Genomic DNA, 16170 nt, shown 5'->3' with positions numbered 1-16170 from the left:
AGTGGGACGGTTTGGGTCACTCCTCAGTCTACACTAGCAAGTGACTAGTAACAGACTTCCTGCTGGGTTCTGGAACATTCTCAGCAACTGTTCCGCTGGGGCCTTCTCACACCCAGTTTGAACACCCAGTTTGAAGAAGATACAGCACCTGCACTAAACACCGTGCAACACAAGCGAAGTCTCTCACCCCGAATCAGTACCCTCCCACACCTGGAGAAGGAGCAAACGGGCAGAGGAGCTTCCGTTACTCAGTCCCTCACCAAAAAGCAGGTTCCCTGCAGTATGAGCCGGCCAGTTAGACGCAGCTGAAGGACAAAACTGAAGAACTGGACTCTCACTGGGGCCTAGTTAATTGCATGACCTTTGGCTTCTGAAACCAAGAAAACCTAAGCTTCATCGTTCACCATTCAGAGGTCCTATCTTACCAATGCAGGAGATGTTGAGCTTAGACGTAGCCAGCAGAGAGTCTAGAAAAATGATGAGCATCTTCACAGCCATGTCACTTGGGTAGGCTGGTGATGGCCAGCCAAGCGGGGTCTTAGGAATAAAGTATAATCAAGAAACTGCATTTGGTGAGAATTCCCTCACACTACAAACCTTTTGGTGGGTCCTTTGGGCCTCATGGTGGCACCTTCCAACACCTCTAGACAGGACAGTCTCAAGGGTTCAGGATGGGCCCTTCCCTGAATCCTCCACAGATATGCTGGAGGATCTTCTCAGTGGTCTATTTCAAAGTTGCACAGACTGACCCCCTGTGACACATCACTGCTTGGACCTCTAGCAGCCTGCCTTGGCAAAGTCCCTACCTTTCCCCAGACTTGGTCACTGGCTCCTGGCCCTTCAGCTCGCTCACCCCTCAGCCAAGCTGCAGAGCTGGGCCAACCCGCAGCCACCTATGGCGGGTACCATAGGCAACATCTTGAAGGCACTAGGACATGAGGTGGTTCAAGGCCAACTATGTAATCTCTGTTGAGAGAGGCAGGAAACAGCCCCTCTGACGGAGTCTGAGCCCACAGTCATATGTCACAGGCCTCCACGGTGTTGACTCACATTCAGGCCCGTATGGTGTTGATCCTGTGTCTATGTCATGAACTATGACAATGAGACAAATAAGCTTTGTGACTAAGATCAGCTTCTGCAAATGACGCACATGGGCAGTTACATGGCTGGGCTGGGAGTCGGCACAGGTCAACAGGAAGAACTTCTGGCTTGGAGTCCAAGGACTAAGGCTTTCTACCCACATAAGGAAAAGAACTATGGTGGAAGCGGGTGTGAGAGGCCTTAGCTTTGCTCAGCAAAGCAGAGCCACATCCATGACAGACAACCACTGGTCCTGAGCTAGACATGCGAACCTCAAACCGGCACATGGTTCTTGATACAGTGGCCAAAGCCACAGGATCACATTCTGAACACAATCTGTCTAGCCCAGTCAGTGCTCTTCTGGTCAGAGTTATGAAGCATTTTACCTAACACTAACTGTTCTCATCTAAAAACAAAAATTAATCTTTTTATCCCTAAAAGTAAGAGACAGTTTAGCGTAATTACAGCCATTAATAAAATTCTCAGAATTAGTCCCTCAATCTCAAGCCTTGACATCATCTATATTTACTGTCATGTTCTTTAAGTCCTAATTTTTTTTCTCAAAACATAGAAGCCTATATTTTCAGTATTTGAGTTGATGCATTGGGCGAATGCCATTCTGACAACCCACCCCCAAGGATGCGGTCCTTCACCAACCCGCATTTCCCGGTGTGCTGTGCTCACAAGGGGTCCATTCAGAGCTGGGGAACACCCACTTGAGGCAGGAAGAAACTGCAGTTCATCACACGCAGGCGGAGTTGCCACAAAGCTCTCAAGCATCCAAAGAAACGCTCCTTTCATGAACTCCCCTGCCAGGCCAAAAAGAGTACCCATTGTTCTCAGGGGAACAATTGGGGGCCCATGCCAGCAGCTGAGAGCATAGTCCCAGGAAGGGCTGCTCCCAGTCTGCCGACATCTTGGGCTGAGGGAAAGTCCGCATTGTCTCCAGGCAAGGAGCCTCAGGGATGAAAAGCCACCCTGGGGCTCTACCAAAATGAGACATCTGAGGGGGCTCTAGCCCAGTCCCTCGTGTGATGCAGAGCTGTCTCTCCTGACCACCCCTGAGAGAGGGGTTGGAACGATTCCAGGCATGTGATCACTTTCCTCGGCCAGTGAGCAGCTCACTCAAGTCAGAGGAGAGGTCCCGGCACCAACCCCGAGGGAGGCAAGGGTCGAGATGGCTAACTCACACTACCGTCACCTTGGGACAGCCTAGGATCTGCTCAGCAAAGGCCAAGCTGGCTTCTGAGGGCTCGTCCCCACAGACCCTGATGAGGCGGGCACGTGCTCTATGATCCAAAGGCAGCTGTGAGAGTAAAGAACAGTCAAGACTTGAGATGAGCTTTGTATACAGGCACCCAGTCTGGTCCAAGGGAGCACGCGCCAGGACCATCTGCTTTAGGGTGTCTTGAGCTCACAGGAAAGGAGAGGGGTTCATGGCACAGGTCTCTCAGGTAGGTGGCATGGCCATGAGGGCCTGGAGACAGCCTGCAGCCCCTTCTGGCATCATCTAATCAGTGGAGTCTATTTGGAAGTTAAGCTCAATATCAAATCGATTCCTGACACAGAACTGGAGAACAGCAGGGAAGTAACAGGTGCTGGCCAGGCTGAGACTGGACAGGGCTGTCCGGGCACAAAAGGGTCTCTGTCTGGTGTGAGGCAGAGCACAGGATCCACGACCTCAGGGCTACGTCCGCCAGGCAGGCAGGTCCTCTCTTCTTTCTCCTGACCTGCTTCCTTGCAGCCTCGTGTATGAAGTATAAAAAAGCCCTTGTTTTAGGAGGTGACATTACCTGATGGGCACACCTGGCTGACGCCAAGCAGCACACCCTCTGTCACTGTGATTCCAAGAGCTGCCACAACCTCCTGAATAGCCAGCGTCACCAACAGCCCACATAGGTCAATCAAGGATCGGCAGGCGGCCAGTGCAGCTCACTTAGCACGAGACTTAATTTTCTATCCTTTCAACAAACTGTTACTCAGTCTGTTGCAAACACTGAATTTTCCCATCACCAACTCCCATGCATGGCCCCTGACCAGTCAACACGTATGACCACTACGCCATCTAATCTCATCAGCTCTCAGGCAGATATTCTGCCTTTGAGTCATTAGGCAACTCAGCCACATCCAAGCTGGCTGGAGGACCAGCCCTCATCTGGGAACCCCACTCCTTGCTGCCCCGGACATGGGCTGGCATTTCCCCCTGCACACAGCCGAGTAGGCTTTGATGATCCAAAACAGGTTTACAAGCACTGAAGGGGTCCTCCTTCCCTCGAGCAGCTCATAAACATTTGAGGGCCTACTATGTGATGGGAGTCACACATACAGACTAAGAAAAACCGAGAATTTCAAGTACAGAAATTTGCTAAGAAGGTAACATGGGGTTTTACTTTCATCTGGGTGGAGAAAAAGGGCTCTAAGGCCCCAGGTGATATTCAAGTTGAGCTCTTTCAGGCTCAACTTGAATATCACCTGGGGCCTTAGAGCACACCTGACAGAACAAATGAGTCCAGAGTCCTGGAGTGGCCCTGAGGCTGGCATGGTTATGTGGCAGAAAGCCCCGGTGTGGCTGGGACATGATATGCGAAGGGAAAGGGGTTCAGTAATGGGGGTGGAGGTGGTGTTAAATAGATTTAAGCTTTATAAAGATGAAGATGTCTCTTGCCTCAGTGGGAGAACAGACTTGAGGGGTCAACAACAGAGGCGGGGCGGGGGGGGGAGCTGGGAAGAGGTGAGCAAGTGGTGGCCTGGATGATGGTAAGAGTGACAGATAGGATTTGGAGGTCACCCTAACAAGGCTCCTTGGGACCAAGATCTGAAATGTTCCTTACATACACAACAATACTGGACAGCCATTAGAAGTTCCATTCTCAAAGAACACTTAACTAAGCAGAAAAAACTCAAGCTAGTGACTGTATGTACAGTTAAAATATGTCCAAGTGATCCTAGGTCTAAGGTGTCTGTGTGGGTATGTGACATGGACAGCTTTTGAACACAAAAAAATGATAGAGGAGAGTGGACTGAGCCGTAGAAACCACAAGAGACTTTCTCGCTTTTCTACAATGTACATTTCTAATGTATGTTATAATGAGCGGGGAAAAAAACAACTCCTTTAATATAAGGACTTTTCAACCCTGTCTCATACACAGGGACACCAAAGCCCCAGGACTGAAGTTAGGCCTTTTGATCTGATTTCCCAACCCACACAACCCTGGTGGTTAAAACTGGGATGAAAAGTCACACGTCTTCATCTGTTTTTCTACAGACTGATCAGCTACTAAATGGTCTTTCTACAGATAAATATGCTCAGATAAAATCCTGTTTTCCCAGTAAAATCTCTTTACTCCCCTGGTGAATAAGCCTGTTAAATGTCTCTTTGCCAGATACAGCAAATATCCGGCTCACTGTATCAGTTCAAGGCACCTCTAGTCAAGACTAATCCATGTAAAACATTCCAGTGGCCTCTGGAACAAGGGCAACCACTGCAGGGTTTGGATATCCAGAAGATCAAATCTGAAGTCGGGGAAGAAATGTACCCCCCAAACTATCATTCTTCATGTAATGATCAGACTAGCATTCGGCTTGCTTGGTGTATTATGAAGATTACACAAAAATCTTTTGCAAATACTCTGCAAACTGGAAAGAGTTCCGTGGAAGTGGGCCAGGATCTTCGGAAGTATGACCACCTCTGAGGTCACAAGGCCACCCTGAGAACAAGATATGACCTAAAGAGAAAGGGACAATGGGGAAAAGGAAGAGAGCATGGGGAAGGTGTGAGTGAAGACAGGGGCTGCTCAGGTGCAAGGGGAAGAGTGGCACGGAAGCTGTGACCGTTTCTAATGCATATGCCTGGGGCCGTGAGCCAGGCAGGGACAGGCTGGTAAGGACTGTGTGGCTGTGACCGATGAAGTACAATGGACGTGTCGCTGTGTGAGCTTCCAAGCCCAGGCCTTAAGAGACTGGCATCTTCCACGTCCTGTTTCTTGGAATACCTGATTATGGAACTCAGCTAAAATGATGAGAGGAAATCCCAACAGCCCATGGAAACATCTACGTGGAAAGGAACCAAGGACCCTGACCAACAGCACCAGCTAAGCTCCCTGTCAACAAGCAGCACCAGTTCGCCAGCCGTGAACGAGCCATGCTAGAAGTGGGTCCTCTAGCCCCAGATGAGTCACTCTAGCTAGCGCCATGTGCAGCGGAGAGAAGGCTCCCAGATAAGCCCTGAATCTCTATATTCCTGGCCACAAAACTGAGCAAAATAAACTGGTTGTTTTAAACCACTAAGTTTTGGTGGTTTAAACACACCAACGGGTAGCCAGAACACTATATGTATGTAGAAGTCTGAACGTGAAACAAATATAAAAAACTACCATAACGAAGTATAAACCTTCGAATATTTTAGTTCATTTTCCAGCCACACCTCTAAGGAAGGAATGCTACAGAGCAGGGGTCAGCAAACGGTGGCCATGAGCCAAATCTAGCCTGCCACCTGCTTTTATACAGCTCATGAGCTAAAAATAGATTTTGCATTTTCGAACGATTGAGGGGGATAAAAAAAAAAGAAGAAGAATATTTCTTGACATGTGAAAATTATATGAAATTCAAATTTCAGTTTCTGTGTCCACAAATACAGTTTTACGGGGACACGGCTGTGCCCATTCATTCACACGTCGTCTACGGCTACTCTGGCACCACAACGGCGAGCTGTGGAGCTGCAACAGAAACCAAATGGCCTGCAGCTAAAAGGCCCTTTAAGGAAGTGTGCTGACCTCTGTTCTAGGAGATGTTCACAGTTTGAGAGGTACACCCCGCCCACCCACATGGCCACCATGCAAACTCGTTCAGGATCCAAGGGCAATTCCAAGGTCCCATAACTCCAAAGGGTCGGTGCTTCTTCACACAAAAGCTTCCTGTTTCACCTTATTTCCACCGTGGGTCAGATAAGACACTCTTCCTGTTACATGGGACTCAGATTCCCTTGTTCTCTGGATTGCTTCCCCAAAAAGAGATGGGGCAAGGCTGAAGACTGTGTACTAATTTTGGTTCTTAAGTGACCCAATACATTAGTAAACACAAAATACCAAATGAGAGCAAAACTCCTGTATTTATTTAAACCTTATTTTTAAAAATAGGTTCAAAGCATTTAAAAGTTCTATATTTCCTGAGTTTAATCACACTGTTAATGAAAGGAGAACCTTTCCTATACCCAGGCCCTTTTCCATCAAACCTCTAATGCGATGACCAAGAGACCTTCCAGAAGCACAGATGTAAAGGCTTTTTAATGGTGATACCCTCAAAACGGGAGTAAGAATTAAGGTTTAGGCTTCTATTCTGCGATAAATAGGGACCCTCTTGTGAACATCAGTGGCAGTCCCTCTCTTAAGGGACACAGCAGGGCCTGGAAGAAATGAGCTCAGAATTGTTGGAGCATAGAACTGAAAAACTAAAACCAGAAACTAAAATGGAAAATGAGAATTCTTCCTTTTTTACACTTTATACCCAGTCTCACCTTGATGACTTCTCCATTGGAGGCAATTAAATCTGTTGGAATGGTCACTCGAAACGAGCGCCCGACAACAGCTGTGCCATCAGGAATGCCGACCACCGTGGGAACAGCCTCATGGAGGTCTGAGAGCACTGAGTGCATGGACGCTTCGAGCTGGTTCTCCCAGTCCCTGACGGCCTCCGAAGGTTCCCTGGGCCAGTGGGACTGAGTCACAGCCACGGAGAGCAGGAGGAGAAAGGTCCTCCCCCAGAGGGGGAGCAGCAGCGAGAGGCCCATGGACATGCTCATCCAGGGCTGAGTCTGCTCAAGCCGACAGTCTCACGAAGGAAGGAAGCAAGCGACGTGGTCCCAGAGCTGGGTCCTCACCCTCTGCACACCTGCTCCATCCCAGGCACGCAGAGCCTGGAAGAGAAGAAGAGTCATCTCAGACTTTAGCAACTCCCATGATTTCAAAATCACGCACAGGCAGTTACCCCATAAATGCTCCTGCCAAAAACATCTACCATGAGTTGGATCAAGTCTCACCCTGGGAGGTCTGGTACAGAGCCTCCAGCTGCATGTGCCTACTGAGCACTGGAAATGTGGCTGGCCAGTAAGTGTAAAACACACACTAGATTTTGAAAATTTCATATAAAAAAGGAAAGTAAAATATCATATTAATACTTTCTAAATATTCATTTAATATTAAAATAATATTTTGGACATAAACATATTGTTAAATGAAATATAGTAAGTAAAAAACTTAATGGTAAATAATATATATATCAAATTAAATATATTAAAATTAATTCTACCTGCTTGTCTTTATTTATGTTTTATGACTACCAGAAAATATGGAATGACACATGTGGCTCACATTAGGATTCTGTTGGGCAGTGCCACTCTAGACCTAACTTCCATTTTATAGGACCTACAGAAGCCATGAAGACACAATCAGACAAACCTAGAATGTGGGACCTTCTACAAGATAACTGGCTTGGTTTGTCCAAATGTTGACACCCCCAAACACCAGGGGACTGTTCTAGATTTAGAGACAGTAACCAAATGCAGTGTGTACACCTGAGTATGGAAGCCAGATTTACTTCAGTCCCCCCTCCCCACTCCCCCACCCCTCAAAAAACACAAATACACACAAATCTAGCTCCTAAAGCAGTAACTGGGAAATTTTGCATGAAGGCTGGAGATATGACTTATTGTTAATTTTCTTAGGTGAGATGATGGTGGTGTGGCTCTATAAGAGACTGTCCTCAATTCTGAAGTTCTTAGGAATAGAACATCAAAAATCTCTGCAATTCATGGGTGGCTCCATAGTGTAGTGGTTAGCACATCTGCTTTACATGCAGAAGGTCCTGGGTTCGTGCCCCATGTGGAGCCACAGACCATATCCCTCGTGCACCAGGCCCCGGGTGCACGCTGTAAGCATGTGGGAGGAGACGCCCCGCCTTCAGAGATCCAGTTCTTAAGGAAAAACAGCTACATCCATAGGTCAGGGGTGACAGTGCGTGGGGAGGGAAATTAAAGAGGGGAAAATATAAAAATAAAAATTTTTAAAAAATCTCTGCAATTCACTTTGAAATGGTTCAAGGGAAAAAATGTGTGCATATATATATAAAGCAATATGGAAAATGTAACAATTAATAAACCTTAAAAAAATACATTTGAAAAGACCAAAAACCAAGTATCTGCATAGAGACATGCAGCAAATGCCCACTCCTCACACCCCAAACGCTAATCACAGGACTCATTTACTCAACATATATTTGCAAACAGTGCCAGTGAACAACATGTATTTGGCCTCTCTTGGCCCCCCACACCCAAAGAGTGACTAGACCCTGCATATTGTCCCCTCTCCCCCACACGGACTTCAGGCAGCTCATGACACCTGCTCTAAGGCAGACGCATTGTGGGACTTTCTGGGTGGCTGCAGGTGACCACAGCCATCGCGAACGATTTCCCATTCTGGAAAAAGATTAAGCCCTACCCTCAGCAAGCTGTCAAGGAGCCACGTGATATATTTTTTGACCTAGGTAATGCAAAGTAAATAAAATTGCTAAAGAAAACAAGGCCACTCAAGTGGGTGGTGTGCTCTAAAGTCAGCGCAAATCCAAGCCAATTCCAACAGGGTGTTTTTTGCTACTGATTTTGCTCTTCCTGTTCTTATTTTGTTTTTGAACTAAAACTCATGAGACAGAGCCAAACCCCAAAGAAGTAAAACGATTTTGGAGGTTGGGAGACCTATCTTACCAAATATAGACTTATCATAAAGCTACTGTATTTAAGACAATGTCACATGGAGCAGAGTAGACAGCGGACTGTGGAACCAGAGGGAGAGTCCAAAACCAGCTTGCAAACAAGCTGTTTAAAGGCACCGTAACAAGTGGCCATCTATGCAGGAAAGCAAATACAATTAGGTTCCTCACTCACTTTTCCATCACAAGCAAGATAAAACCCAGGTGGATGAGATACGCAAATGTAAAAGCAGAATTAAGAAATTTTTTAGAATATAGCAGAATGTCAGGATAAGGAAGGATTTCATTTTAAAAGATATCAGAAAACACAAAACATGAGAGAAAAAAGAAAACTCGGCTCCACTTCCAGGAAGATGGAGTAGATGTATTTTTCCCTGGTTTCCCACCAATAGAATAAAAAATCCTAGATTATTTATAAATTAAACATTAGGCTCTAAAAAGTCAAGAGAAGGCGGAAGATCAGCTAGGGACCCCCACGTCTCAAGGAAAGACAGTGGTGAGTTCCTTGGGTTTTCCCAGAACTGGAGCTGAAGAAGCTGGCAACCCAGAAATGCCAACGGATGGGACAAAAAAGTTCCCAACAAAAGTCTGCTCTCTTTAGCCAAACGAGCAGGAAGAGGGTAGCCTAGCAAGACAGAAAACATTTAGACAATAACAGCTCTATTCTAGCCAAACACCAAAGAAAAAACTGTGGCCCCACGCCCACCCACACCAGCAAAGGCTAAGTGGGGAGCCTAGACTTCCACGCTCATGAGGCTGTAGCAAGGCACCTAATATTCCCACTGAGGCAGTGTCAGAGCAGGTCAAGTGGGGAGCTGGGGAGGAACAATATCCAGCCCCTCAGTGTCAACGGAAACCACGTGGGGAACCTGGATTTCCACACCCACCCAAGCAGTTACGAGGAAACTCTCCCCGTCCCCACTGGGATGGAGGGTCAGAACTCTTAACGTTCATGGTAGAGAGGCCTAGCGAACTAGAACTCCCACTCTGCCCAGCAGTGACAAGGCCTTCTTCACCCACCTTCGGGTGGCAACGAAGGCTGAGTAGAGAACATGGACTTCCACCTCCACTTCCCAGTGATCAGGCAGCACCTCCCCTCCACTGCCAGGGGAGTGTCAGAAAAAGCCAGTGAAAAGAGAACTCAGAGTTTTAGAACAAAATACAAAACTGTATAGGTTTCAATTAAAAAATTGCTCATGATACGAAGAACCAGGAAGATCTCAAACTGCATGAAAAAAAAGGCAATCAACAGATGACAACACCGAGATGACAAAAATAGGAATGAAGCAAAAGGATGGACAAGAGAGACCATGCAAATATTGACTGAAGGAAAGCAAGCCTGGCTCTAGAAATATCAGATAAAGTAGACTTCAAAGCAAAGAAAAGTATCAGAGACAGAAAAGGACCTTATACAATGACAACAGGTTCAACCCACCAAGAAGACTAGCAATCCTAAATGTATATACACCAAACAACAGAGCTGCAAAATAGGGAAAGCAAAAACTAACAGAACTAAAAAAAAAAAAATTTAAATCCACAATTCTAGTTGGCAACTCCTCTCCCTCCACAACTGACAGAACTAGGAAGAAAATCAACAAGGATACAAAAGAACTCAAAAATACCATGAAACAAACCTCAACAAATTTAAAGGAACTGAAATAATACTGAATGTGTTCTCCAACCATAGTAGAATCAAATTAGAAATCGGTAATCAAAGGATAACAGGAAACTCTCCAAATACTTGAAAACTACACAACATACTTCTAAACAATCCTTTGGTAAGAGAGGAAGTCTCAAGGGAAATAAAAAATTACAGAGAACTAAATGAAGATAAAAATACATTTGTGGAGTTGTATTAAAATTCATGGAACACAGCTAAAGCTGTGCTTAAAGGTGAATTTACAGCACTGAATCCACTACAAAAAAAGGAAAAGAAAATGTCTCAAACCAATAATCTATGCTCATACCTCAAGAATCTCAAAATAAATAAACTGAAAACAAGCAGAAGGACAAGCATAACAGTGCAGAAATCGATGAAGTTGAAAACAAAAATAATAGAGAAAAGTTTCTTTGAAAAGATTAATAAAGTTAACAAATCTAGTTAACTTTAGATTACCAATATCAGGAATGAAACAGGGATATCGCTAAAGATCCTGCAGACTTCAAAACGATAACAAGAAAACACTTCAGATAACTCACAGATAAATTTAACAAATCAAATGAAACAGACCAATTCCTTGAAAACTACAAACACAATTCACTCAGTATGATACATATAATTTCAACTAAGAAAACTATTATGAAAATTGAATTTATAATTTTAAAATGCCCACACAAATAAATCCTCAGATAGCTTCATTAGTAAATTCTACCAAACATTTAAAGAAAAATTAACACAAATTATAAACAATCTTTTCCAGAAAGTAGGAGGAACACAGCCCTATTCATTTTATGAAGCTGCCCTGATAACACAAAGACAATACCCCTCTCCCCAAAAAAGAAAGGAAATACAGATCACTCTCTCATAAACATAGACACAAAAATCTTTATCAAACAAAACATTATCAAATGGAATTTAACAACATATAAAAAGAATTATACACCACCACTAAGTGGTACTTATTCCAGGGATGCAAGATCAGTTCAATATTTGGAAATCAATCAATGTAAACCACTATATGAACAGACTAATAATAAAATCACACGATCATAACAATGATGCAGAGAAAGTACCTGACAAAATTCAACACCCATTCATAATAAACTCTCAGAAAAAGGGGAAACAAGTGGAACTTTCTCAACAAGTCTACAGCCATGCCACCCTGAACATGCCCAATCTCGTCTGATCTCAGAAGCTAAGCAGGGTCGGGTCCGGTTAGTACTTGGATGAGAGACCACCTAGGAAGACCAGGTGGTAGGCATTAAAAAAAAAAAAAAGAAAGAAAAGAAAGAAAAGAGTATCTACAAAAAACATGCAGGTTAACATAACACTTAATAGTGACACGCTGAATGTTCTCTCCTCAAGATCAGAAACAAGGCAAGGATGTCTACTCTCATCACTCCTATCTGACACAGTGCTAGAAGTCATTACACAAGGCAAGAAAAGGACACAAAAAGCATATAGATTGGAGGAAAAAAATAATTTTTTTTGATGAAATAATTATGCAGAAAATCCCAAGGATTCTAAAAACCAAATTTCTAAAACTAGTGAGTTTAGCATGGTCAAAGGATACAAAATAAACGAACAAAGATCAACTGTATTTCTGTATGAACATGTGGACACTAAATTTAGAAATGTGGACACTAAATTTAAAACACCATTTAAATCGCTCAAATAATGAAATACCTAGGTATAAATCTATCAAAACATGGACTGTACAGGATTTGAATGCTGACAACTATACAAAGCTGGTGAAAGATATCAAAGACCTAAACAGAGATTCATGTGTTTAATGGATCGTAACATTCAACATAGTAAAAATGTCAACTCTCCCCAAGTTGACATGCAAGTTTCTAATAGGCTAAATAATGGTGACCCAAAGATATCAAGTCCTAATCCCTGAAATCTGTAAATGTTACTTTACAAGGAAAGTATCTTTGCAGACATGATTAAATTAAGAATCTTGTGGGCAGATTATCTGGCCTTAAATCCCATCACAATTGTCATTACAAGAAAGAGGCAGAGGGAGGTGATGCACACAGAGATGGAGAAAGGGATGTGAGGCCTGAGGCAGAGCTTGCAGTAATGTGGCCACTAGGCGAGGAATGCCAGCGGCCACCAGAAGCTGGAAGAGACAACGGATGGATTCTTCCCTAGAGCTCACAGAGAAAGCACGGCCCTTGCCAACACCTTGATTTTGGACTTTAGTTCTCCAGAACTGTGACAGAATAATGTGTACATTATTCGAGGCCACTAAGTTTGTGGTAATTTTTTACAACAGCCCCAGAAAACTAATTCAAGGTTTAATACAATTCCTATTAAAGTCCCAGCAAGATTTGTGTAGATATAGACAAGATTATTCTAAAATTTATATGGTAAGGCAAAGGAACTAGAATAGCTGTTATGGGAAAAACAACTATTTTGAGTTGCTGCTTAGGCATTTTACAGTATGATAACCTTCTCACACCAAGAATCTGGACGTTTAGATAAGGACCGGAGCTCGGACTCTCACAGTAAGTTCCCACTTTGCTTTTCCCCAGGCGCCTTTTAAAATAACCTCGTAGAGTTGAGCCCACGTAGTGACCTCCCCTCCAGCCACCTTAGAGTGGCAGGTGCTTGCTACCCTGCTCTCTATCTCCTGCTCGCTGATAACCTGGGAGAAAGGACTGTCCTTCCTTCGGCCCCCACCGTCCCCCAACCCCATTTCTGGGATCTGTAAATAATAAATTTCATCACTCCACTTCCTCTGTGTGAGTATACTGGAGCTGCACCTTCAATCAAAATGACCCCATGGTTTTTCACTTGCCCAAAATGGAAGCTCACATACCAAGGGAGCTGCCTGCTGACCCCAGGTGGGCGGCTTGCGCCCCTCATTCGACAGGTCATAATCGGCATATTCTTAATATATCAGCTATGGCTTCTTGACACAATAGCCAAAAACAATTTTGAAAAAGAATAAAGAGGACTCATTCTACCTAATAACAAGATTTAGTTCGCTACAGTAATCAAAGACTGTGCTGGTGGAGGGTAAACACAATGCAACAAAACAAAGAATCCAGAAAAAGGCCGACACAAGAATGCCAAACTGATTTTTCACAAAGGTACAAAAGCAATTTGATGGAGGAAAAATAGCTTCTTCAACATATGGTGCAACCCAGATGTCCTTCAATGGAAGAAGGGCTGGACAAACTGTGGTACATCCACACCATGGAATGCTAATGAGCAATAAAAAAGAATCAACTACTGACACACTCAACAACTTGGATGAATCTCAAGGGAATTATGCTGCGTGAAAAATGCTAATCCCAAAAGGTTGCATACTATGTGACTTAATTTTTATAACATTCTTGAAGTTACAAAATGATAGAAATAGAGAACAGGTTACTGGTTACCAGAGATTAGGGCATAAGGGAAGTAAGTGTAGCTACAAAGGGCAACTGAGGGATCCTCGTGGTGATGAAAATGTTCTGTATTTTGACTGTATCAAGATCGTATTATAGGTTTGTAAGATGTTGCCACGGCGGGGAGACCGGTTAAATGATACACAGTATATCTCCATATTATTTTTCACAGCTGCATGTGAATCCACAATTATCTCAAACATTTTTTCCTAAATCTTGAAGCAAAAAAAAATAAAAGACATTGGAATCAGAATTTTCAATTTCTGTGCAATAAAGGACACCATACAGAAAGTAAAAAGGGCCAACCACAGCCTGGGAGAAAGCTTTTTCAATGCATATGACGGCTAAAGAATCCCTATCAAAATGCATCGAGTGCTCCAAAACAATAAAAATGGGCTGAAGACAAAAGAGATAACAGGTAATTCATTCACACACACACACACACACACACACACACACACACACACACCCTCTGACTAGTAGTAAACATACAACAAGGTATCTGCTCAAACTCCCTAGTAGTCAGGGAAAAGAAAATTAAGGCAACATGGAAAACCTTTTCATACCAGTCAGAATGGGCAGACATGTTCAAATGTGACATCACTGAGGGGAAGGAAGTTCGTGGCTACTGGCGGGGGTGTGGGCTGGTCCAACCTCCTGGAGAGGATTCAAGAGCCCAGCTGGGCCCTTTCACTCCTAGGCACACACCTACATAGAAAGACAGGGCAAGTATGTTTGTTCACTGTAACATCAGAAAGCTGTCCGTCAACCAGAGACAGCACCAAGAGGGTACAGTCCTCACGTCATGGAACTCTGCAGGCAGTTAAAATGAACTAAAATTATAGGAACCAAAATCAGTAACTCTCAAAAAATGTTTAGCATAAAGAGCCCATTGCACAAATATATTAATATCATTTCTGTAAAATGTTTATATATTCATATGTATATAAATAAAATCATTCGTGCAACCATAAACACCAAACCCAGGATCATGGTCACTGACCCTCACCTGAAGCTGGACGACAGGGCAAAGGAAAAACAAGGGGATCACAAGGGTCTCCAAATTTAGAACCGCTTTAATCCTAAAATAGGATATGACGAAAATACAGAACATTAAGGTATGACAAAGCTGGGTGGCAGACCCTCAGGTTCTGCATAACGTTAGTCTATGTTCTCCGACGAGTACTTGAAACACATGAAGGTAAAGAGCTTGGCTGAGTCCTGTGATCTCAAAAGAATAAAAACCCGGAAACGCCCAGCCCCTCCTTCCTATTTCACCTCTCTGCATCTTGTTCACCACCCTCTCCGGACTGAAAAGCCCTGTCCTCATGCGTGTGTCTGGCATTTTCTGAATGGCATCTAAAATCCAGATCCCAGCCTGTGGGGCTCCTGCTCTGCCCCGAGCCTACCGCACTTATCACCCTCATCTCTGTCCACCTCTATCTCTTTGTGCTCATGTCACTCAGGTCTACATGATCCCCCATGAGAACGGTCTGTATGCACCCCAGTTCTAGGACAATGTTAACTCCCTGAGGGATCAGAAAAACACATGGAGCGGCTCTACAAACGTATGAGACAGGATTTGAAATTCACCTGCCTTGGGAAGTGAATGAGGATGTTCTATCTTGTGGCATGATCCCACCCTCTCGCCAATGCGGTAACAGGTATAACACTGTCCTGCTTTCTGTTTCCACTACCTTGTTCCACTGTAAGGTCACATGTGACCAGGCAGCTCTCATGGGACTTCAGACCCATTCCTCAATGGGAACATTTCCTCCCTGCCATCGGTGGATGGCTGGGTCACTTTTGCTCACCACTGACTTGCCAGCAATTTTAAGTGCCATACTTCTCCATGGGGACACCAAATGACAAAGGTCCTATGGGCATCAGTTCCCAGTGACCTCTGCAGGGTCCTCTCCCAGGAAAGGTAAGGAAGGGAACACCCCAACTCCTCAACACCCAGTGTTCACTGTACTCTGGGTAGAGGTCTCCTCCTCAGATCCCTATCAAGGGGCCCAAGTTTAAGGTTTTTATTTGAACTCTTCTCTGTCTTTATATAGCTTCCAGTCTCTCCCTTTTATGGCTTATTTCATCATTTAATTAAAATTTTTTTCTAGGTCTTTTATTTTATGCTATCTTAAGTATAACTTCGGAGTTTTCAGAGTGCTTCCTTTAATGGCCTTGTCCTTTCTTACACATTTTAATTCTCATTTAGTAAATGGCTCAGCTGAACCAACACCCCACAAGACTCGTTGGAAGGGTGGTAAATTG

General features: G+C 44.1%; 1 protein-coding gene and 1 pseudogene across 10 annotated transcripts in view; one reads left to right on the top strand and one right to left on the bottom strand.

Annotated features, from left to right (window-relative positions):
• DAG1 (dystroglycan 1) overlaps positions 1–16170 on the bottom strand; it is a 54677-nt gene that overhangs the window by 9060 nt on the left and 29447 nt on the right. For all 10 annotated transcript variants that reach the window (XM_039837748.1, XM_039837752.1, XM_039837751.1 and 7 more), the window contains one exon: positions 6593–6991. In XM_039837748.1, coding sequence (XP_039693682.1) covers positions 6593–6877 — 285 coding nt within the window. In that variant the 5' untranslated portion in view covers positions 6878–6991. The remainder of the gene's footprint in view (positions 1–6592; positions 6992–16170) is intronic.
• On the top strand, positions 11643–11759 carry LOC120582633 (uncharacterized; annotated as a pseudogene).

This window comes from Pteropus medius, unplaced genomic scaffold (genome assembly GCF_902729225.1).
Source record: "Pteropus medius unplaced genomic scaffold, Ma_sr-lr_union100, whole genome shotgun sequence".
In the NCBI taxonomy this organism is placed as follows: Eukaryota; Metazoa; Chordata; class Mammalia; order Chiroptera; family Pteropodidae; genus Pteropus; species Pteropus medius.
This window is presented reverse-complemented; position numbering and strand designations above follow the sequence as displayed.